The sequence below is a fragment of the Daphnia pulicaria genome, chromosome 1 (genome assembly GCF_021234035.1).
Source record: "Daphnia pulicaria isolate SC F1-1A chromosome 1, SC_F0-13Bv2, whole genome shotgun sequence".
In the NCBI taxonomy this organism is placed as follows: domain Eukaryota; kingdom Metazoa; phylum Arthropoda; class Branchiopoda; order Diplostraca; family Daphniidae; genus Daphnia; species Daphnia pulicaria.
The window spans coordinates 27,273,074-27,296,992 of NC_060913.1; the positions used below are offsets into that span (position 1 = coordinate 27,273,074).

General features: G+C 44.2%; 1 protein-coding gene and 11 non-coding genes across 13 annotated transcripts; all 12 read right to left on the reverse strand.

The window, feature by feature from the left end:
• Positions 1 to 1,413: 1,413 nt before the first annotated feature.
• Positions 1,414 to 3,527, reverse strand: LOC124327357. 2 transcript variants are annotated; one of them, XM_046786361.1, is made up of 2 exons: positions 3,041 to 3,527; positions 1,414 to 2,790 (listed from the first exon to the last, which is right to left on the reverse strand). In XM_046786361.1, the coding sequence occupies exons 1-2, from the start codon at positions 3,525 to 3,527 to the stop codon at positions 2,741 to 2,743; spliced, it is 537 nt and encodes a 178-aa protein (XP_046642317.1). In that variant the 3' UTR covers positions 1,414 to 2,740. The 2 variants fall into 2 exon arrangements, with proteins under 2 accessions (XP_046642317.1, XP_046642316.1); XM_046786360.1 differs by having other exon boundaries at positions 3,041 to 3,329.
• Positions 3,528 to 11,791: 8,264 nt separating this feature from the next.
• Positions 11,792 to 11,864, reverse strand: Trnat-agu. Its single transcript has one exon. It is a non-coding gene; the product is annotated as a tRNA-Thr (tRNA).
• A 411-nt stretch (positions 11,865 to 12,275) lies between these two features.
• On the reverse strand, positions 12,276 to 12,348 carry Trnat-agu. The gene has a single exon. It is a non-coding gene; the product is annotated as a tRNA-Thr (tRNA).
• Positions 12,349 to 13,243: 895 nt separating this feature from the next.
• On the reverse strand, positions 13,244 to 13,316 carry Trnat-agu. The gene has a single exon. It is a non-coding gene; the product is annotated as a tRNA-Thr (tRNA).
• A 1,379-nt stretch (positions 13,317 to 14,695) lies between these two features.
• Trnat-agu lies at positions 14,696 to 14,768 on the reverse strand. Its single transcript has one exon. It is a non-coding gene; the product is annotated as a tRNA-Thr (tRNA).
• Positions 14,769 to 17,114: 2,346 nt separating this feature from the next.
• Positions 17,115 to 17,187, reverse strand: Trnat-agu. The gene has a single exon. It is a non-coding gene; the product is annotated as a tRNA-Thr (tRNA).
• Positions 17,188 to 18,081: 894 nt separating this feature from the next.
• On the reverse strand, positions 18,082 to 18,154 carry Trnat-agu. The gene has a single exon. It is a non-coding gene; the product is annotated as a tRNA-Thr (tRNA).
• A 411-nt stretch (positions 18,155 to 18,565) lies between these two features.
• Trnat-agu lies at positions 18,566 to 18,638 on the reverse strand. Its single transcript has one exon. It is a non-coding gene; the product is annotated as a tRNA-Thr (tRNA).
• A 1,378-nt stretch (positions 18,639 to 20,016) lies between these two features.
• Positions 20,017 to 20,089, reverse strand: Trnat-agu. Its single transcript has one exon. It is a non-coding gene; the product is annotated as a tRNA-Thr (tRNA).
• Positions 20,090 to 20,500: 411 nt separating this feature from the next.
• Positions 20,501 to 20,573, reverse strand: Trnat-agu. The gene has a single exon. It is a non-coding gene; the product is annotated as a tRNA-Thr (tRNA).
• A 411-nt stretch (positions 20,574 to 20,984) lies between these two features.
• On the reverse strand, positions 20,985 to 21,057 carry Trnat-agu. The gene has a single exon. It is a non-coding gene; the product is annotated as a tRNA-Thr (tRNA).
• A 1,862-nt stretch (positions 21,058 to 22,919) lies between these two features.
• On the reverse strand, positions 22,920 to 22,992 carry Trnat-agu. Its single transcript has one exon. It is a non-coding gene; the product is annotated as a tRNA-Thr (tRNA).
• Positions 22,993 to 23,919: the final 927 nt, after the last annotated feature.

The following is a 23,919-nucleotide window of genomic DNA, read 5'->3' on the forward strand; positions in this document are numbered from 1 at the left end:
TTTGTCGGCTACTCTCTCTCGCAAAAGGCATATCGATTCTGGGATGTAATTGAACGGGAAGATTTTCTCGAAATTCTACCAAAGTTTTCCAATCCGATTCAAGCACCACAACCAACCGACCAAGCCAGTCTGATCAACCTGACGCCTCCAGTTGCAGGGGAGATTCTTGAGACCCAACAGGAGCCATCACGTGCGCCAAATGTAGCTTCCCCAGGAATCATTGACACGTCAGAAGATACGAGCAACCCAACTACTCCACCCGAAAATAATGACTCGGCCTCATCACCACCACGGACACGTTTCTCGCCGTATCCCCTACGCAATCGCCAACCCAGGCAACAGTGGCAATCTCTTCTATCGTTCGATTCACAAGAAGATGAGATCTACGAGCCAACCAGCTACGCAGATGCAATGAAGTCACCAGATGCCGAGCTTTGGAAAGCCGCTATCCAGGATGAAATGAAATCTCTGATGACCAACAAAACGTGGTCCCTCTCAGAGCTACCACCTGGAAGAAAATGCACCTTGTCACGCTGGGTTCTTAAGGTAAAACCTGCCACTCCTGGTTCCCCTGCTAGATACAAAGCAAGGTTAGTCGCAAAAGGTTTTTCTCAACGGCCAGGCATCGACTTTGAAGAGACTTTTTCGCCAGTCATCAAACATGACACACTCCGAGTGGTTTTATCCTTTGTCGCCGCTTACGATATGGAGATGTCTCAACTAGACGTGAAAACTGCGTTTTTGTATGGCGAGCTCGATGAGGAAATTTATCTGCAACAACCAGAGGGATATGTCGTCGCCGGAAAAGAAAAATATGTTTGCCGCCTTCACAAGTGCATCTATGGTCTGAAGCAGGCCTCGCGCGTATGGAACCGGCACTTTGACCATTTTCTCAAAAAGTTTGGTCTTCGTCCAAGCTCTGCCGATCCATGTCTGTACATTCGCCAAAACCAAGGTGAGCTTGTCATCGTCATTATCTGGGTGGATGACTGCTTGATATGTAGCAACAACGGAAGCTCCATCCTTGACATTGTTAAACATCTGAACGAGCATTTTGATATGAGATGCACAGTCGCTAATCACTTTGTCGGACTATCCATCCATCGCGATCGTCAAACAAAAACGCTGTTTCTCTCACAACCAATCTACATAAAGAAAATTCTCCAGCGCTTCAACATGGCTAACTGTCGTCCAAGAAACCTTCCAGCGGAGCCAGGTCACCATCTGCATAGGAGTGCAGAAAAAGGGAGACAAGAAGAGACGATGCCCTATAGGGAGGCTGTTGGCTCTCTCATGTATCTAATGGTGGCAACCAGGCCCGACATTTCTTTTTCTGTAGGGCAAGTTTCACAATTCTGTGAGGATCCAGAGCCGAGTCACTGGGAAGCAGTAAAGCGAATTTTGTCCTATTGTAACGTGCTAACGTGTATTGTACTGACTACTGCACTAGAGCGAGAGCGATACAAGTGTAGCTACATGGTTATATAGGTGTTGGGCGTCGGCGGATGCTGACGCCACACTACCGGTTGGCCTACATACCAACGGGCTCGTATAGCGGGGGCAATGGCCAACGCGTGATCAATGATCAACGCGACATCCCCCCTTCTAGACGCAGACGTCCCGACTGCCACTACACGTCTTGTCAAGAAAAAAAATACTACATAGCAAGGCAAGCATACAAAAACAAACAAGAATAATAAGCAAAACGAATAGCAAGAGAGAGAACAAAAAAATAAAACGAAATAACAAAAAAGTCGATGAAAAGTAGGCCGTAAGGCCTACACGCCGACTCTCCCGGGCCGATCTCCAACAGCTGACTCCAGGTTGCTCAGCGCCGACATGCAAGTCCGTTCATGGGCTGTCATACGGCCGTCTAAGTTCGTCAGACGCTCCAACGTATTTCCCCGCTGGCCTCTCCTGTCTTCCGCTTCAGCCCGTAGGATATCCTCCAAGGCCAGCAAACGAATGCGTAGTTCAGTCATCTCTGCAGTGCTCCCACCGCCACGGCGCCATAGAATCCATATTGCCACGCCACACGCAGCAAACGCCAACAGCATTCCACCCCACAGCTCGTATGGATATAGCCGCAGGCCTTGCGCTCCGTCTCGCCTTTCCTTGTCGCCTTCTTCAAGAGCCCGAACAGTCTTACCAAAATCATTAGCACCAGTTTTGCCGCTGGCTATTCGCTTCAAGGACGTCTCCAATGACGTCTGGAGCGATGAGTTGACCGAACGCCCGTCCGCGTCTGTGCTTACGTCACCCGGGTCCTGCGCCACAGCCCAGTTCACCCCTCGCAGCCGAGGCATAAAGATGCTGGCGTTCCGAGTAGACACTGTAGAAAATTTTTGGCTGGATTGTAAAATCCATTCGTCTGTCTGGATCGAGCATCCACGAGGAATTTCCACAATTCCGACAGAAGGCAGTTCCGCTTTCGGATGATTCCGCATGTCCACTTGCTGAGGGCAAGCCATCACGAGTGATTGTGGTTGACTCATAGACACTGCCCACTGGCGTTGTCCCAAGTAAATGGCCTCCGGGCCTCTCCATTCAACTACAATTTGGTCACATTCAATTTTTTTCTTTCCAGAATCTTGTAAGAATAGCGCCATTGCGCAGGTCTTCTTAAAGTTCTTGCGGTAGATGGCTTTACTAGGTGGAAAAACAGAGCCCGAACGACCTTGACAGACCCGAACTTCGGACTCCGTTAACTCCATAAAAGTCTGACGGTCCATTCCAACGGCTAGAAATGCGGGTATTGGCGCGTAGCGTAACCCAATATTCCCGGCCGTGCTGAATACAGGCAAGACAAAAATTTCATACAACTCAAAAGATTGTGTAACTTCAATAATAGGCAGGTGGATGAATAGTCGCAGTCCGTTTTTTGTTGCGGCCGAAACGACTTGCGCCTCCTGGTATGCCCTCCACAGATCACCAGTCTGTAAGGCTGGCGTAAGGTCCCACCCGGTCGTCAGTCTCGACCGAATGTCCTTGAGCACTATCCGCAGCTGACTAGGTGGAAATAATTCAGGGGGTAGCTTACCAGTTGCCAGTAGTGCTAGACCGACGCTTACGTCCTCCAACGTCATCCTCACCCAGTCCATAGTCTGTTGGGCAGTCCGAAATGCGTCGTCTATTCTCGCCTCCAAGAGCATCTGTCGTTCCAGGGAGGACACAGTTTCAACGATGTTCACCTTCCACCAGTTGAATTCTTTCTCCAGGGACATGTGGGCTTTGTTCAATTGTTGCATGACGAGGACGTGTTCACCTAGCTCCCGCCAGGTCTCGTTCACGAGAGTTGCTTGTTGCGCCACGGCGTGGATGATTCCTGTCGTCTCCCGTCCCAGGGCCTGTAACTGTCCGTTCAGTCCTTCCAAATCGCGTCCGGTGGCCACTCCAAATAGCCACTGTAGCACCGTACCTCCAGCATCAACCAGGCCTCGTTTGCTTCGTTTTTCCGGCCCAACCAGTGCCTCTCGTAGCGTCTGATAGCGTCCGTTCACTACTTTCAGAAGTTCCAGTCCTTCCATTGCTCGGTCTTTCACCCTGGTGCGTAGATGCTCGCTTTTTACGTCCGTTACACCCTTGCCCTCGTTCGCCATTACCGAAAACCAGTGACGCAGTGCGGTGATCGCGGTTTCGATGGACCCGAGAGAGACATCTGTCACCACCACCCACTCCGAGTCACTGAAAAAAATGTCCCCTTGAAACTTAAAGACCACTCCGTCCTTCAAAAACGACCCGCGTTGCAGTCCTTGGCTCGGTTGTACCCCCATGAGAGGCCCGAGTAGGCCCAGCAGCAGAAGAAGAGCCCCAACTGCTGATGCTTCGCCCGAAGGTCCGAACCGGTCCGGGGCCCTCCGCGTTCGCGTAGATCGCCGCAGTGTGGCTCCCTCCGTCTCCGGGTGACTATTTGTCCCAGCCTCCTCCTGTTGTCCTTGGTCAGCCGAGGTCTCCACTGCGCGTCCTTTGGGTCGCCCAGTCTCCACTTGTGTAGCCGCTCCGACGCCCCCGCTGCTTTTCTCAAGGGGCCTGGGCACAGTCCTTCCCGTCACTCCTGTCACCTCGTTATTCTGTCCATTTTCAGTCACCGTCCATTCTCCGTTCCTCACAAATCTCTTGATCCTTACGACGTGTGCCAGCTCCTTCTGCTTACTCCTTGGCTTCTTCACTTCGTAGTTGAGCGCCGATGCGCGACGAACCACTACATAGGGCCCTAACCAACGATGCAGCAGTTTTTCAGACCGCCCAACCTTTCGAAAAGGTTTGTACACGAGTACCTCTTCTCCGGGAATGAATTCTAGAGCCTCCCTGTGCTTTGCGTCGTAGAGCTCCTTTTGGCGTTCTTGTACCTGCTCCAAACGCGTTCTTACCTCCTCTCTCGCCGTCTCCAAATTTCGGGCCACTGTAAGTGGGTCATTAGATCCGATTGACGGTCTTGCCCCTATAGCCACATCCACTGGCAACCTCGCCTCTCGCCCATAGGTGAGATAAAACGGAGTCCTTCCCGTCGACTCCTGCCTGCTGGAGTTGTAGGCGAACGTAACGTACGGTAGAATCTCGTCCCAGTTGGTGTGGGTGCTGTTGATGTACATCGACAGCATATCTGCCAGCGTATGGTTTAGCCGCTCCACTAGCCCATTAGCCTGCGGGTGATACGGCGTCGTGGTCCTGTGGTCAACCTCCATGAGTCGCATTATCTCTCTGGTGAAATCCGCAATAAAGCACTTGCCACAGTCTGTCACTACACTCTCCGGTGCGCCGTGGCGCAGTACGATGTCCTCGACGAAAAATTCAGCCGCTTCACGCGCCGTTGCTGTTCGCATAGCCCGGGTTTCCGCCCATTTCGTCAGATAGTCCACTGCGACGATAATGTTCACATTGCCGCCCATAGTTACAGGAAACGGACCCAACACATCAATGCCCACTTTCTGAAATGGTCGTTCCACCCGAATGACTTCCATTAATCCTTGTGGCTCTTTAGGGGGGCACTTCCTGGTTTGGCAAAGTGTACATGCCCTCACATAGTTCATCACATGATGCACCATCCGTGGCCAGTAGTATCTCTCTGTAATCCGGTTTATGGTCCGTGTCATCCCGAGGTGTGCTGCCCACTTGTCCCCGTGGCACGAATCCAATATCTCCTTCCGCTGCTCTGGTGGGACACAAAGTCGCAGGCGCATACCTTGTTTACCCAACGTGCGTACATGCAGCAACCCGTTAGATACAACAAAGTTCTTGTGCGCTCGACCCTCTCGCTTCCCCAACTGCAGGAATATTTTTCGCCACTTCGGCACGGCTTCCTGACGTTCCCTTGTCCGGTGACGCTCTGTTTCCAGGGCTGCAGAAAAGACCGGCAACAAATCGTCCTCGTCGTCGTCCTCTCCTTTGGTGGTTACCGGGTACCGAGACAGCGCATCCGCGTCCTCATGCAGCCGACCACTCTTGTAAACAATCTGAGGCTGGTACACCTGCACGGAAAGCGCCCATCGTGCCAAGCGGCCCGCTAGGTCTTTCTTGGTGATCAACCAACAAAGAGCGTGGTGGTCGGTTACCACCTTTACCTCTGCTCCCCAGATGTAGCTGTGGAACTTTTTTACAGCCCACACAAGCGCCAGACACTCCTTCTCAGTAATGGAATAGTTACGTTCAGCCTTTGTCAGCAGCCGGCTCGCGAAAGCGATTGGTCTCTCCCCTTCCGCAGTTTTCTGGACCAATGCTGCCCCAATCCCGTAGTCGCAAGCGTCGGGGTGGATCTCAAACGGTTTTGAATTGTCGGGGTGGGCCAGCCGAATGGCCTCCTCTAGTGCCTTCTTTAAAGCCTGAAAGCTCTTTTCGGCGTCTTCTTCCCATTGCATAGGTCCTTTTGCCCCAACCAGGTCATGGAGTGGCTTGGCCGTCATCGCGAACCCTCTGACATATCTCCTGTAGTAAGATAAAAATCCAAGGAATGCTCGCAGAGCTTTAATTTGTTTTGCGTGGCTCGTCTCCAGTGTCGGCCGCGGGAAATCACGAACCGCCTGTATTTTCTCGGGGTCCGGTGAGACACCGTGTTTGTCAACGATGTGTCCCAGCGCCTTCAGCGAGGGTCGGGCAAATTCACATTTCTCCAATTTTACCATTAAATTTGCGCCTCGCAACCGGTCCAATACCAATCGCAACCCGTGAACGTGTTCCTCGAATGTCCGCGAGTATACAATTATGTCGTCCAAGTAGACCAGGCAGGTAGTCCATTTAAGACCACTCAGCACCACATCCATCATCCTCTGGAATGTTCCGGGAGCTGAACATAACCCCATGGCCATAACTTTAAATTGGTACAGGCCGTCCGCTGTCACAAACGCTGTTTTGGGACGATCCGCTTCCTTAATGGGGACCTGCCAGTACCCGGACTGTAAATCCATGATCGAGAAGAATGCCGCCCCTTCCAGGCGAGCCAACGTCTCCTCAATGCGGGGTAATGGGTACACGTCACTGATGGTCACCGCGTTCAGGCGTCTGTAATCCACGCAGAACCTCCAGGTCCCGTCCTTTTTTAGCACGAGTAGCACACCCGCTCCCCACGGGCTGTTCGACGGTTCAATCACCCCGGCCTCTTCCATCTCCCTACACTGTTCTTCAATTATTACTCGCTCTCTCCATGCCCTGGCGTTCGGCGCTTGTCGAATGGGTTTGGCGTCCCCTGTCTCGATTGTGTGTTCTGCTGCCGTGCACTTTCCTAATTTGTCACCCTTTCGCGCAAAACGGTCGTCGTACTCCAAGAGAGCTTGCAAAATTTTCTTCCGCTGACTCGGACTCAGTCCTTCAAAGATCTTTTTGTCGAAGTCCTGCCCTCTGGCACTGCTATCTTCTTCTTCTGCCATTACTCCTGCGATCATTGCTTCCGGTGAGTCCTCATCCGCTATCTTGTCTATTTCGTGGATCTCCCCTAGCACCACTCCGGCCTCCAACCACTGTTGTTGTTCTGATAGATTGGTGATTGCTATTTGCTTCAGTACCCCTACGGTGCTCAACAACGCCTTCCCAGTCGAGAGGCGTTTCGAGGCCAGCAGTTTCTCCGACGGCTCGACCAGCACGCAGTCCCCATATTTCGTCAGCTCCAGGGGTCTGATCGCTACTACCTTTAGGGATCTGGCCGGTACCCAGCAACCGGTCTGTATCCTTAGTTTTGGGACACTCTCTGGTCTCTCTTCCACTATCGCCCCGATGGGCATTTCGCCGATGAATATTTCAGGTAGTGCGCCAATCTTCAGTCTTGTTCCAAGTTTTTCCAATAGATCTTTCCCTAACAGAAGGTCTATATCCCCGTCCAACACAAGTGCCTCTCCCTCCACTCTGGTCTCTCCGTCCGAAATCACCAATTGAGCGGCTCCTCCTGGAATGATTTCCTTCCCGTCCACTGAAACTAAGCGATTCGCACTCCATGGTCTCACTGTTAGCTTAAGTTCTCCCACTAGCTTGGGGGAACACACGGATACCGCTGCACCCGTGTCGATCACGGCCGGGATGCGTCTTCCTCCACACAAGACATCTTGGACCACCAAACGTTTAAAGTCAATCTTCAGTACTGGCCATACCTTCTCCTCGGTGTTCCTGTCCGCCGTCCCGACTAGACCAATCAGTTGTTGCCCAGCACCGTTCTGTCTCTGCTGGGGTGGAGGTCCGTATTGTTGCTGTTGTTGTTGTTGTCCTCCCGGGCAGAACCGTTGAATGTGCCCGGCTCCGCCGCAGCCATAGCACACGATCTGGCCATCCGGGGTCCGCCCGAAGTCCATCTGCTGCTGCCGATTGGACCTCGGGCAATCCCTCATGACATGACCTTCCGTCCCGCACCTGCCGCACACCGGCCTCCCGTCCGGAGTCCATCTCAGATTGACGGGTCGTCTACCTTGTCTCTGCCCGGGCGGTCCTCGTTGGGCGTCGCCGGTCTTCCACCCCTGCTGAGGTGGGTTTTCCGGTTTTTTCGCTGCTACCGCTCCAAGCAAATCTTCCATCATCCGCTCCAGTCGTTCCATCCGCTCTTCCTTCGCCGGCGGTGTTGTTTCACCCAGCACACCCAGAGCCCACACCTCGCTCCGCGATGTGAGTTCTTCGAGCCTTTTTACTTCCTCCAGGAATCCGTCGCAGGTTGTAGGTTTAAGGCTCCAGAGTTTCTCGATGACACTTGGCTTAAGTCCTCTCCAGAGGCATTTCAGTTTTTCGGCCTCCACCATCCGTGGATTCACTCTCCGACAGAGGTCCAGTACATCGTAATAGTACTCCCTTGTTGTTTCTTCTGCTCCCTGCTTCCGAGCCCTCAGTTTTTCCTCATTGTAATCATCTTGATTTACTGGCCGGAACTGCCCCAGGATCTGGGTCTTCATCCCTGGGATGGCTGGGGGACCTGCTTGGTCCTGCCATTCGTTTGCCAGTTGCCCTGCTGCGTCCTTGTAGGTAAACCACTTAAGTGCAGCTCCGGCGAGCGACATCTCGACGTGGTCCCGCAGGGCGTCGTCTCCCCAGCGGTTGTATCTTCCTATTCGCTCGTAACGGTGCATCCACTGCACGACGTCCTCGTCCTTCCCCCCTGTGAACACAGGGGGGGACTGGAATTTAATTTGCGCTGCCATCACCGCCACTGGTTGTGGGCGCGGCTGCCGCCGCTGTCCAGTTCCTGCGCTCCCGCGGTTGTTGGCGGCCCTCAGAAGTCCACTGAGTATCGACGACCGCCTCCGAAAGTCCGAGTAATCCCACGCTGGCCGTTCGCTCACGTCGTCGTCCTCGACGTCCTCCCACTGCTCTGTATCTTCTTCACTGAACGAAATCTGATGCACCCCGTGTGCAGAAAGGGGCTGCGTTTCGGGCTGCGTCTCTTCTACCTCCTCCTGACTCCGTCGAGTGGCTACTCCCACTGGGCTCCTCTCCTGACCTGGTTGACTGTGCGTTCGCGGGCTGGTGATGCTCCCGTGTGATCCTGCTCTTGCCACAAAGCGTCCGCGTGCGTCTCTGCTTCTCTCGTAATAACCGATGTTCCTCGACCTTCTCATTCGTTACACCGCGCTACTGTATGTATGTCACGTGACATACAGTTTCTACGTCATACAGTTCGCTCTTACACTCACACGTATGCGCACACAAAAAAAACCGGCATAACACAAAGTTCACTCTAATCACTGACAAGTCCCACTGTTTCCACTAGTCACTCCGTTCATCCCTAGTTTCACTACCACAAAAGCGACCCCAGGTCTTGCACGCGTCCAAAACAAAAAAACTCGCTGCTCACTGTGCGCTTCCTACAACGACCCCGTTTCGCGGACAAAAGGCTCACGCTTTTTCCCTCAACGTGCGTTTTTTCTCAAGCGACCCCAGGTCTTGCCCGCGGCCAAAACAAAAGGCTCGCTGCTCACTGTGCGCTTCCTACAACGACCCCGTTTCGCGGACAAAAGGCTCACGCTTTTTCCCTCAACGTGCGTTTTTTCTCAAGCGACCCCAGGTCTTGCCCGCGGCCAAAACAAAAGGCTCGCTGCTCACTGTGCGCTTCCTACAACGACCCCGTTTCGCGGACAAAAGGCTCACGCTTTTTCCCTCAACGTGCGTTTTTTCCCAAGCGACCCCAGGTCTTGCCCGCGGCCTAAAAAAGGCTCGCTGCTCACTGTGCGCTTCCTACAACGACCCCGTTTCGCGGACAAAAGGCTCACGCTTTTTCCCTCAACGTGCGTTTTTCCCCAAGCGACCCCAGGTCTTGCCCGCGGCCTAAAAAAGGCTCGCTGCTCACTGTGCGCTTATAACCAACACTTCCCCGCTCGCCTACCTGCAGTATACACGCGCACTGAGATCTTACTAGTAGTGTTCGATCTTTCCACCCCTAAGTAGCTCGTCACCGATGGTTTCTGACCTCCGAAAGCTTAACCGCCGGCTAGTCACACCACTCAATAAGCAACTCGCCCAAAACAATAAGGGTGAAAATTCGCACTGACCAGCTCTGCATCTCCACCATGTAACGTGCTAACGTGTATTGTACTGACTACTGCACTAGAGCGAGAGCGATACAAGTGTAGCTACATGGTTATATAGGTGTTGGGCGTCGGCGGATGCTGACGCCACACTACCGGTTGGCCTACATACCAACGGGCTCGTATAGCGGGGGCAATGGCCAACGCGTGATCAATGATCAACGCGACACTATCTTCAAGGAACTTCAAGCCATGGCATTCGTTTTGGTCCAGGGACGGACGGACTCAAAGGCTTCACAGACTCAGACTATGCTGGAGATGTCGTCTCTCGCCGTTCCACGACGGGTTTTATTTTCCTTCTTCACGGAGGACCCGTCGGCTGGAGTAGTCGTCGCCAGTCATGCGTCGCCCTCTCAACAACCGAGGCAGAATACGTGGCCGCTTGTGAAGCAGCACGAGAAGGAGTCTGGCTTCAGCGCCTTTTAGTGGACATAAATCTCGGATCGGAAAGGCCGCTCCGCATCATGTGTGACAATCAGTCAGCTATCCAGCTGATAAAAAACCCCGTGTTTCATCAGAGAACGCATAGATGTCCGTTTCCACTTCGTACGTGAGCTTCAGGAGAAAGGAGATATCAACGTAATCTATGTGTCAACCGACAATCAACTTGCAGATCCGTTCACCAAGCCCCTGCCTAATCCTCGATTCTCAATTCTGCGGGAGTTGGCTGGAATTGTTCCAGTCCCGACTGATCTCAACTAGTTTCTTCTAATCCAAGAAATGCAAGAACACCATCAACAACAAGAAGATATACATTTTTTTTTTAATTGTCGTGTTACTTGTGTTAAAGTTTTTTTTTTGTGTGTTTTGTTCTGGTTATGTTTGAGGGGAGTGTTGAGATTCTCAACAAACACGACCTTCACCAAATGACCGCCAGATGGCTCTAGTTGAACCCATTCTATGCTAAGAAGTGGAGACAGGTCCCCGGCCTTCTGGTTGTAGCTTTTGTCTCTTCTCTCTATCTTTTGTTTCGTCTGCTCTCACCACGCTTCTGTGAACTCGACACGAAGCGTTGATTGCTCTCTCTGTCTACAGAATTATCTGATCGTTTTTCTTTTGATTAAGTGTGCTTCATTCGATCTTCAACACTGGTAATTATTGTAAACTATTATCGTATAATCTGTTCATGGCACATCATATATATATGTACGCATTGCTGCATTGTGGAAACGTTATCGTTTCACAACTCTGTCTTTCCTGATCATCACGTGTGGACGTTATCGTCACACGTTTATCGTAATCCTATGTACGTGTGTAAATGTGCCATGAACAGTTTATTATGTTTCTCCTGGTCTAACCAGAAGCTCCATTATGGAATGATTCATTGCTTTACCCTGTGTTGAAATAATACAGAAGCCTCGTTAACAGTGACAAATCCTTGTACAATTTCAACAAAAACGGCTTCATAGGACAACAATTTAAAAAGTGGTCATGACGTCAAAAAAGCAGTTTTACAATTGATTACTTATATTTTAAAGTTCCCAACTGTTCCACAGCACAAAAACAATTTACAAAAAAATCTACGAGATTTTCAACGATACTACGAGTCCTGGTCTCTTACTACGAAGAGCAGATTCATGCTGCACAATTAGTTATTATGGTTTCGTGTTTAAATTTCAGCATGGAAAATACCTTTGGAATTGTGCCCGAGTAGGCAGTCAAAATTAGACTACCAAGAAAATAATCATTATAACTAGAAATTTAACGGTACTCTGCGCTAAAATAGAACTTATTTTAACGATTCTATCAGTTCTTTTTCTGAATTCTAAAAGACACGGGATGATTATGATGACATTTCTTACAGGTCCCAACGAGACTCGAACTCGTGATCTCCTGCTTACTAGGCAGGCGCTTTGCCATCTAAGCCATAGGACCACAAAACGGCTTCATAGGACAACAATTTCAAAAGTGGTCATGACGTCACAACAGCAGTTTTACAATTGATTACCTTTATTTTAAAGTTCCCAACTGTTCCACAGCACAAAGAACAATTTACAAAAATATCAACGAGATTTTCAACGATACTACGAGTCCTGGTCTCTTACTAGGAAGAGCAGATCCATGCTGCACAATTAGTTATTATGATTTGGTGTTTAAATTTTAGCATGGAAAATACCTTTGGAATTGTGCCCGAGTAGGCAGTCAAAATTAGACTACCAAGAAAATAATCATTATAACTAGCAATTTAACGGTATTCTGCGCTATAATAGAACTTATTTTAACGATTCTATCAGTTCTTTTTCTGATTACTAAGACACACGGGATGATTATGATGACATTTCTTACAGGTCCCAACGAGACTCGAACTCGTGATCTCCTGCTTACTAGGCAGGCGCTTTGCCATCTAAGCCATAGGACCACAAAACGGCTTCATAGGACAACAATTTAAAAAGTGGTCATGACGTCACAATAGCAGTTTTACAATTGATTACTTCTATTTTAAAGTTCCCAACTGTTCCACAGCACAAAGAACAATTTACAAAAAAATCAACGAGATTTTCAACGATACTACGAGTCCTGGTCTCTTACTAGGAAGAGCAGATCCATGCTGCACAATTAGTTATTATGATTTGGTGTTTAAATTTTAGCATGGAAAATACCTATGGAATTGTGCCCGAGTAGGCAGTCAAAATTAGACTACCAAGAAAATAATCATTATAACTAGCAATTTAACGGTATTCTGCGCTATAATAGAACTTATTTTAACGATTCTATCAGTTCTTTTTCTGATTACTAAGACACACGGGATGATTATGATGACATTTCTTACAGGTCCCAACGAGACTTGAACTCGTGATCTCCTGCTTACTAGGCAGGAGCTTTGCCATCTAAGCCATAGGACCACAAAACGGCTTCATAGGACAACAATCTCAAAAGTGGTCATGACGTCACAACAGCAGTTTTACAATTGATTACCTTTATTTTAAAGTTCCCAACTGTTCCACAGCACAAAGAACAATTTACAAAAATATCAACGAGATTTTCAACGATACTACGAGTCCTGGTCTCTTACTAGGAAGAGCAGATCCATGCTGCACAATTAGTTATTATGATTTGGTGTTTAAATTTTAGCATGGAAAATACCTATGGAATTGTGCCCGAGTAGGCAGTCAAAATTAGACTACCAAGAAAATAATCATTATAACTAGCAATTTAACGGTATTCTGCGCTATAATAGAACTTATTTTAACGATTCTATCAGTTCTTTTTCTGATTACTAAAACACACGGGATGATTATGATGACATTTCTTACAGGTCCCAACGAGACTCGAACTCGTGATCTCCTGCTTACTAGGCAGGCGCTTTGCCATCTAAGCCATAGGACCACAAAACGGCTTCATAGGACAACAATTTAAAAAGTGGTCATGACGTCACAATAGCAGTTTTACAATTGATTACTTCTATTTTAAAGTTCCCAACTGTTCCACAGCACAAAGAACAATTTACAAAAAAATCAACGAGATTTTCAACGATACTACGAGTCCTGGTCTCTTACTAGGAAGAGCAGATCCATGCTGCACAATTAGTTATTATGATTTGGTGTTTAAATTTTAGCATGGAAAATACCTATGGAATTGTGCCCGAGTAGGCAGTCAAAATTAGACTACCAAGAAAATAATCATTATAACTAGCAATTTAACGGTATTCTGCGCTATAATAGAACTTATTTTAACGATTCTATCAGTTCTTTTTCTGATTTCTAAGAGACACGGGATGATTATGATGACATTTCTTACAGGTCCCTACGATACTCGAACTCGTGATCTCCTGCTTACTAGGCAGGCGCTTTGCCATCTAAGCCATAGGACCACAAAACGGCTTCATAGGACAACAATCTCAAAAGTGGTCATGACGTCACAACAGCAGTTTTACAATTGATTACCTTTATTTTAAAGTTCCCAACTGTTCCACAGCACAAAGAACAATTTACAAAAATATCAACGAGATTTTCAACGATACTACGAGTCCTGGTCTCTTACTAGGAAGAGCAGATCCATGCTGCACAATTAGTTATTATGATTTGGTGTTTAAATTTTAGCATGGAAAATACCTATGGAATTGTGCCCGAGTAGGCAGTCAAAATTAGACTACCAAGAAAATAATCATTATAACTAGCAATTTAACGGTATTCTGCGCTATAATAGAACTTATTTTAACGATTCTATCAGTTCTTTTTCTGATTACTAAGACACACGGGATGATTATGATGACATTTCTTACAGGTCCCAACGAGACTCGAACTCGTGATCTCCTGCCTACTAGGCAGGCGCTTTGCCATCTAAGCCATAGGACCACAAAACAGCTTCATAGGACAACAATTTAAAAAGTGGTCATGACGTCACAACAGCAGTTTTACAATTGATTACTTCTATTTTAAAGTTCCCAACTGTTCCACAGCACAAAGAACAATTTACAAAAAAATCAACGAGATTTTCAACGATACTACGAGTCCTGGTCTCTTACTAGGAAGAGCAGATCCATGCTGCACAATTAGTTATTATGATTTGGAGTTTAAATTTCAGCATGGAAAATACCTTTGGAATTGTGCCCGAGTAGGCAGTCAAAATTAGACTACCAAGAAAATAATCATTATAACTAGCAATTTAACGGTATTCTGCGCTAAAATAGATCTTTTTTTAACGATTCTATCAGTTCTTTTTCTGAATTCTAAGAAACACGGAATGATTATGATGACATTCCTTACAGGTCCCAACGAGACTCGAACTCGTGATCTCCTGCTTACTAGGCAGGCGCTTTGCCATCTAAGCCATAGGACCACAAAACGTCTTCATAGGACAACAATCTCAAAAGTGGTCATGACGTCACAACAGCAGTTTTACAATTGATTACCTTTATTTTAAAGTTCCCAACTGTTCCACAGCACAAAGAATAATTTACAAAAATATCAACGAGATTTTCAACGATACTACGAGTCCTGGTCTCTTACTAGGAAGAGCAGATCCATGCTGCACAATTAGTTATTATGATTTGGTGTTTAAATTTTAGCATGGAAAATACCTATGGAATTGTGCCCGAGTAGGCAGTCAAAATTAGACTACCAAGAAAATAATCATTATAACTAGCAATTTAACGGTATTCTGCGCTATAATAGAACTTATTTTAACGATTCTATCAGTTCTTTTTCTGATTTCTAAGAGACACGGGATGATTATGATGACATTTCTTACAGGTCCCTACGATACTCGAACTCGTGATCTCCTGCTTACTAGGCAGGCGCTTTGCCATCTAAGCCATAGGACCACAAAACGGCTTCATAGGACAACAATCTCAAAAGTGGTCATGACGTCACAACAGCAGTTTTACAATTGATTACCTTTATTTTAAAGTTCCCAACTGTTCCACAGCACAAAGAACAATTTACAAAAATATCAACGAGATTTTCAACGATACTACGAGTCCTGGTCTCTTACTAGGAAGAGCAGATCCATGCTGCACAATTAGTTATTATGATTTGGTGTTTAAATTTTAGCATGGAAAATACCTTTGGAATTGTGCCCGAGTAGGCAGTCAAAATTAGACTACCAAGAAAATAATCATTATAACTAGCAATTTAACGGTATTCTGCGCTATAATAGAACTTATTTTAACGATTCTATCAGTTCTTTTTCTGATTACTAAGACACACGGGATGATTATGATGACATTTCTTACAGGTCCCAACGAGACTCGAACTCGTGATCTCCTGCTTACTAGGCAGGCGCTTTGCCATCTAAGACATAGGACCACAAAACGGCTTCATAGGACAACAATTTAAAAAGTGGTCATGACGTCACAATAGCAGTTTTACAATTGATTACTTCTATTTTAAAGTTCCCAACTGTTCCACAGCACAAAGAACAATTTACAAAAAAATCAACGAGATTTTCAACGATACTACGAGTCCTGGTCTCTTACTAGGAAGAGCAGATCCATGCTGCACAATTAGTTATTATGATTTGGTGTTTAAATTTTAGCATGGAAAATACCTATGGAATTGTGCCCGAGTAGGCAGTCAAAATTAGACTACCAAGAAAATAATCATTATAACTAGCAATTTAACGGTATTCTGCGCTATAATAGAACTTATTTTAACGATTCTATCAGTTCTTTTTCTGATTACTAAGACACACGGGATGATTATGATGACATTTCTTACAGGTCCCAACGAGACTTGAACTCATGATCTCCTGCTTACTAGGCAGGAGCTTTGCCATCTAAGCCATAGGACCACAAAACGGCTTCATAGGACAACAATCTCAAAAGTGGTCATGACGTCACAACAGCAGTTTTACAATTGATTACCTTTATTTTAAAGTTCCCAACTGTTCCACAGCACAAAGAACAATTTACAAAAAAATCAACGAGATTTTCAACGATACTACGAGTCCTGGTCTCTTACTAGGAAGAGCAGATCCATGCTGCACAATTAGTTATTATGATTTGGTGTTTAAATTTCAGCATGGAAAATACCTTTGGAATTGTGCCCGAGTAGGCAGTCAAAATTAGACTACCAAGAAAATAATCATTATAACTAGCAATTTAACGGTATTCTGCGCTAAAATAGATCTTTTTTTAACGATTCTATCAGTTCTTTTTCTGATTTCTAAGAGACACGGGATGATTATGATGACATTTCATACAGGTCCCAACGAAACTCGAACTCGTGATCTCCTGCTTACTAGGCAGGCGCTTTGCCATCTAAGCCATAGGACCACAAAACGGCTTCATAGGACAACAATTTAAAAAGTGGTCATGACGTCACAACAGCAGTTTTACAATTGATTACTTCTATTTTAAAGTTCCCAACTGTTCCACAGCACAAAAACAATTTACAAAAAAATCTACGAGATTTTCAACGATACTACGAGTCCTGGTCTCTTACTAGGAAGAGCCGATCCATGCTGCACAATTAGTTATTATGGTTTCGTGTTTAAATTTCAGCATGGAAAATACCTTTGGAATTGTGCCCGAGTAGGCAGTCAAAATTAGACTACCAAGAAAATAATCATTATAACTAGCAATTTAACGGTATTCTGCGCTAAAATAGATCTTATTTTAACGATTCTATAAGTTCTTTTTCTGAATTCTAAGAGACACGGGATGATTATGATGACATTTCTTACAGGTCCCAACGAGACTCGAACTCGTGATCTCCTGCTTACTAGGCAGGCGCTTTGCCATCTAAGCCATAGGACCACAAAACGGCTTCATAGGACAACAATTTAAAAAGTGGTCATGACGTCACAACAGCAGTTTTACAATTGATTACTTCTATTTTAAAGTTCCCAACTGTTCCACAGCACAAAGAACAATTTACAAAAAAATCAACGAGATTTTCAACGATACTACGAGTCCTGGTCTCTTACTAGGAAGAGCAGATCCATGCTGCACAATTAGTTATTATGATTTGGTGTTTAAATTTCAGCATGGAAAATACCTTTGGAATTGTGCCCGAGTAGGCAGTCAAAATTAGACTACCAAGAAAATAATCATTATAACTAGCAATTTAACGGTATTCTGCGCTATAATAGAACTTATTTTAACGATTCTATCAGTTCTTTTTCTGATTTCTAAGAGACACGGGATGATTATGATGACATTTCTTACAGGTCCCTACGATACTCGAACTCGTGATCTCCTGCTTACTAGGCAGGCGCTTTGCCATCTAAGCCATAGGACCACAAAACGGCTTCATAGGACAACAATCTGAAAAGTGGTCATGACGTCACAACAGCAGTTTTACAATTGATTACTTCTATTTTAAAGTTCCCAACTGTTCCACAGCACAAAAACAATTTACAAAAAAATCTACGAGATTTTCAACGATACTACGAGTCCTGGTCTCTTACTACGAAGAGCAGATTCATGCTGCACAATTAGTTATTATGGTTTCGTGTTTAAATTTCAGCATGGAAAATACCTTTGGAATTGTGCCCGAGTAGGCAGTCAAAATTAGACTACCAAGAAAATAATCATTATAACTAGAAATTTAACGGTACTCTGCGCTAAAATAGAACTTATTTTAACGATTCTATCAGTTCTTTTTCTGAATTCTAAAAGACACGGGATGATTATGATGACATTTCTTACAGGTCCCAACGAGACTCGAACTCGTGATCTCCTGCTTACTAGGCAGGCGCTTTGCCATCTAAGCCATAGGACCACAAAACGGCTTCATAGGACAACAATTTCAAAAGTGGTCATGACGTCACAACAGCAGTTTTACAATTGATTACCTTTATTTTAAAGTTCCCAACTGTTCCACAGCACAAAGAACAATTTACAAAAAAATCAACGAGATTTTCAACGATACTACGAGTCCTGGTCTCTTACTAGGAAGAGCAGATCCATGCTGCACAATTAGTTATTATGATTTGGTGTTTAAATTTTGGCATGGAAAATACCTTTGGAATTGTGCCCGAGTAGGCAGTCAAAATTAGACTACCAAGAAAATAATCATTATAACTAGCAATTTAACGGTATTCTGCGCTATAATAGAACTTATTTTAACGATTCTATCAGTTCTTTTTCTGATTACTAAGACACACGGGATGATTATGATGACATTTCTTACAGGTCCCAACGAGACTCGAACTCGTGATCTCCTGCTTACTAGGCAGGCGCTTTGCCATCTAAGCCATAGGACCACAAAACGGCTTCATAGGACAACAATTTAAAAAGTGGTCATGACGTCACAACAGCAGTTTTACAATTGATTACTTCTATTTTAAAGTTCCCAACTGTTCCACAGCACAAAGAACAATTTACAAAAAAATCAACGAGATTTTCAACGATACTACGAGTCCTGGTCTCTTACTAGGAAGAGCAGATCCATGCTGCACAATTAGTTATTATGATTTGGAGTTTAAATTTCAGCATGGAAAATACCTTTGGAATTGTGCCCGAGTAGGCAGTCAAAATTAGACTACCAAGAAAATAATCATTATAACTAGCAATTTAACGGTATTCTGCGCTAAAATAGATCTTTTTTTAACGATTCTATCAGTTCTTTTTCTGAATTCTAAGAAACACGGAATGATTATGATGACATTCCTTATAGGTCCCAACGAGACTCGAACTCGTGATCTCCTGCCTACTAGGCAGGCGCTTTGCCATCTAAGCCATAGGACCACAAAACGGCTTCATAGGACAACAATTTAAAAATTGGTCATGACGTCACAACAGCAGTTTTACAATTGATTACTTCTATTTTAAAGTTCCCAACTGTTCCACAGCACAAAGAACAATTTACAAAAAAATCAACGAGATTTTCAACGATACTACGAGTCCTGGTCTCTTACTAGGAAGAGCAGATCCATGCTGCACAATTAGTTATTATGATTTGGTGTTTAAATTTCAGCATGGAAAATACCTTTGGAATTGTGCCCGAGTAGGCAGTCAAAATTAGACTACCAAGAAAATAATCATTATAACTAGCAATTTAACGGTATTCTGCGCTAAAATAGATCTTTTTTTAACGATTCTATCAGTTCTTTTTCTGATTTCTAAGAGACACGGGATGATTATGATGACATTTCATACAGGTCCCAACGAAACTCGAACTCGTGATCTCCTGCTTACTAGGCAGGCGCTTTGCCATCTAAGCCATAGGACCACAAAACGGCTTCATAGGACAACAATTTAAAAAGTGGTCATGACGTCACAACAGCAGTTTTACAATTGATTACTTCTATTTTAAAGTTCCCAACTGTTCCACAGCACAAAAACAATTTACAAAAAAATCTACGAGATTTTCAACGATACTACGAGTCCTGGTCTCTTACTAGGAAGAGCCGATCCATGCTGCACAATTAGTTATTATGGTTTCGTGTTTAAATTTCAGCATGGAAAATACCTTTGGAATTGTGCCCGAGTAGGCAGTCAAAATTAGACTACCAAGAAAATAATCATTATAACTAGCAATTTAACGGTATTCTGCGCTAAAATAGATCTTATTTTAACGATTCTATAAGTTCTTTTTCTGAATTCTAAGAGACACGGGATGATTATGATGACATTTCTTACAGGTCCCAACGAGACTCGAACTCGTGATCTCCTGCTTACTAGGCAGGCGCTTTGCCATCTAAGCCATAGGACCACAAAACGGCTTCATAGGACAACAATTTAAAAAGTGGTCATGACGTCACAACAGCAGTTTTACAATTGATTACTTCTATTTTAAAGTTCCCAACTGTTCCACAGCACAAAGAACAATTTACAAAAAAATCAACGAGATTTTCAACGATACTACGAGTCCTGGTCTCTTACTAGGAAGAGCAGATCCATGCTGCACAATTAGTTATTATGATTTGGTGTTTAAATTTCAGCATGGAAAATACCTTTGGAATTGTGCCCGAGTAGGCAGTCAAAATTAGACTACCAAGAAAATAATCATTATAACTAGCAATTTAACGGTATTCTGCGCTATAATAGAACTTATTTTAACGATTCTATCAGTTCTTTTTCTGATTACTAAGACACACGGGATGATTATGATGACATTTCTTACAGGTCCCAACGAGACTCGAACTCGTGATCTCCTGCTTACTAGGCAGGCGCTTTGCCATCTAAGCCATAGGACCACAAAACGGCTTCATAGGACAACAATTTAAAAAGTGGTCATGACGTCACAACAGCAGTTTTACAATTGATTACTTCTATTTTAAAGTTCCCAACTGTTCCACAGCACAAAGAACAATTTACAAAAAAATCAACGAGATTTTCAACGATACTACGAGTCCTGGTCTCTTACTAGGAAGAGCAGATCCATGCTGCACAATTAGTTATTATGATTTGGAGTTTAAATTTCAGCATGGAAAATACCTTTGGAATTGTGCCCGAGTAGGCAGTCAAAATTAGACTACCAAGAAAATAATCATTATAACTAGCAATTTAACGGTATTCTGCGCTAAAATAGATCTTTTTTTAACGATTCTATCAGTTCTTTTTCTGAATTCTAAGAAACACGGAATGATTATGATGACATTCCTTACAGGTCCCAACGAGACTCGAACTCGTGATCTCCTGCTTACTAGGCAGGCGCTTTGCCATCTAAGCCATAGGACCACAAAACGGCTTCATAGGACAACAATCTCAAAAGTGGTCATGACGTCACAACAGCAGTTTTACAATTGATTACCTTTATTTTAAAGTTCCCAACTGTTCCACAGCACAAAGAATAATTTACAAAAATATCAACGAGATTTTCAACGATACTACGAGTCCTGGTCTCTTACTAGGAAGAGCAGATCCATGCTGCACAATTAGTTATTATGATTTGGTGTTTAAATTTTAGCATGGAAAATACCTATGGAATTGTGCCCGAGTAGGCAGTCAAAATTAGACTACCAAGAAAATAATCATTATAACTAGCAATTTAACGGTATTCTGCGCTATAATAGAACTTATTTTAACGATTCTATCAGTTCTTTTTCTGATTTCTAAGAGACACGGGATGATTATGATGACATTTCTTACAGGTCCCTACGATACTCGAACTCGTGATCTCCTGCTTACTAGGCAGGCGCTTTGCCATCTAAGCCATAGGACCACAAAACGGCTTCATAGGACAACAATCTCAAAAGTGGTCATGACGTCACAACAGCAGTTTTACAATTGATTACCTTTATTTTAAAGTTCCCAACTGTTCCACAGCACAAAGAACAATTTACAAAAATATCAACGAGATTTTCAACGATACTACGAGTCCTGGTCTCTTACTAGGAAGAGCAGATCCATGCTGCACAATTAGTTATTATGATTTGGTGTTTAAATTTTAGCATGGAAAATACCTATGGAATTGTGCCCGAGTAGGCAGTCAAAATTAGACTACCAAGAAAATAATCATTATAACTAGCAATTTAACGGTATTCTGCGCTATAATAGAACTTATTTTAACGATTCTATCAGTTCTTTTTCTGATTACTAAGACACACGGGATGATTATGATGACATTTCTTACAGGTCCCAACGAGACTCGAACTCGTGATCTCCTGCCTACTAGGCAGGCGCTTTGCCATCTAAGCCATAGGACCACAAAACGGCTTCATAGGACAACAATTTAAAAAGTGGTCATGACGTCACAACAGCAGTTTTACAATTGATTACTTCTATTTTAAAGTTCCCAACTGTTCCACAGCACAAAGAACAATTTACAAAAAAATCAACGAGATTTTCAACGATACTACGAGTCCTGGTCTCTTACTAGGAAGAGCAGATCCATGCTGCACAATTAGTTATTATGATTTGGTGTTTAAATTTCAGCATGGAAAATACCTTTGGAATTGTGCCCGAGTAGGCAGTCAAAATTAGACTACCAAGAAAATAATCATTATAACTAGCAATTTAACGGTATTCTGCGCTAAAATAGATCTTTTTTTAACGATTCTATCAGTTCTTTTTCTGATTTCTAAGAGACACGGGATGATTATGATGACATTTCATACAGGTCCCAACAAAACTCGAACTCGTGATCTCCTGCTTACTAGGCAGGCGCTTTGCCATCTAAGCCATAGGACCACAAAACGGCTTCATAGGACAACAATTTAAAAAGTGGTCATGACGTCACAACAGCAGTTTTACAATTGATTACTTCTATTTTAAAGTTCCCAACTGTTCCACAGCACAAAAACAATTTACAAAAAAATCTACGAGAATTTCAACGATACTACGAGTCCTGGTCTCTTACTAGGAAGAGCCGATCCATGCTGCACAATTAGTTATTATGGTTTCGTGTTTAAATTTCAGCATGGAAAATACCTTTGGAATTGTGCCCGAGTAGGCAGTCAAAATTAGACTACCAAGAAAATAATCATTATAACTAGCAATTTAACGGTATTCTGCGCTAAAATAGATCTTATTTTAACGATTCTATAAGTTCTTTTTCTGAATTCTAAGAGACACGGGATGATTATGATGACATTTCTTACAGGTCCCAACGAGACTCGAACTCGTGATCTCCTGCTTACTAGGCAGGCGCTTTGCCATCTAAGCCATAGGACCACATAACGGCTTCATAGGACAACAATTTAAAAAGTGGTCATGACGTCACAACAGCAGTTTTACAATTGATTACTTCTATTTTAAAGTTCCCAACTGTTCCACAGCACAAAGAACAATTTACAAAAAAATCAACGAGATTTTCAACGATACTACGAGTCCTGGTCTCTTACTAGGAAGAGCAGATCCATGCTGCACAATTAGTTATTATGATTTGGTGTTTAAATTTCAGCATGGAAAATACCTTTGGAATTGTGCCCGAGTAGGCAGTCAAAATTAGACTACCAAGAAAATAATCATTATAACTAGCAATTTAACGGTATTCTGCGCTATAATAGAACTTATTTTAACGATTCTATCAGTTCTTTTTCTGATTTCTAAGAGACACGGGATGATTATGATGACATTTCTTACAGGTCCCTACGATACTCGAACTCGTGATCTCCTGCTTACTAGGCAGGCGCTTTGCCATCTAAGCCATAGGACCACAAAACGGCTTCATAGGACAACAATCTCAAAAGTGGTCATGACGTCACAACAGCAGTTTTACAATTGATTACCTTTATTTTAAAGTTCCCAACTGTTCCACAGCACAAAGAACAATTTACAAAAAAATCAACGAGATTTTCAACGATACTACGAGTCCTGGTCTCTTACTAGGAAGAGCAGATCCATGCTGCACAATTAGTTATTATGATTTGGTGTTTAAATTTCAGCATGGAAAATACCTTTGGAATTGTGCCCGAGTAGGCAGTCAAAATTAGACTACCAAGAAAATAATCATTATAACTAGCAATTTAACGGTATTCTGCGCTAAAATAGATCTTTTTTTAACGATTCTAACAGTTCTTTTTCTGATTTCTAAGAGACACGGGATGATTATGATGACATTTCATACAGGTCCCAACGAAACTCGAACTCGTGATCTCC

What these genes read in the sequence shown, in the direction of transcription:
- LOC124327357 (XM_046786360.1), bottom strand. Translation starts at nt 2,732, where the DNA reads ATGGACCGTCAGACTTTTATGGAGTTAACGGAGTCCGAAGTTCGGGTC.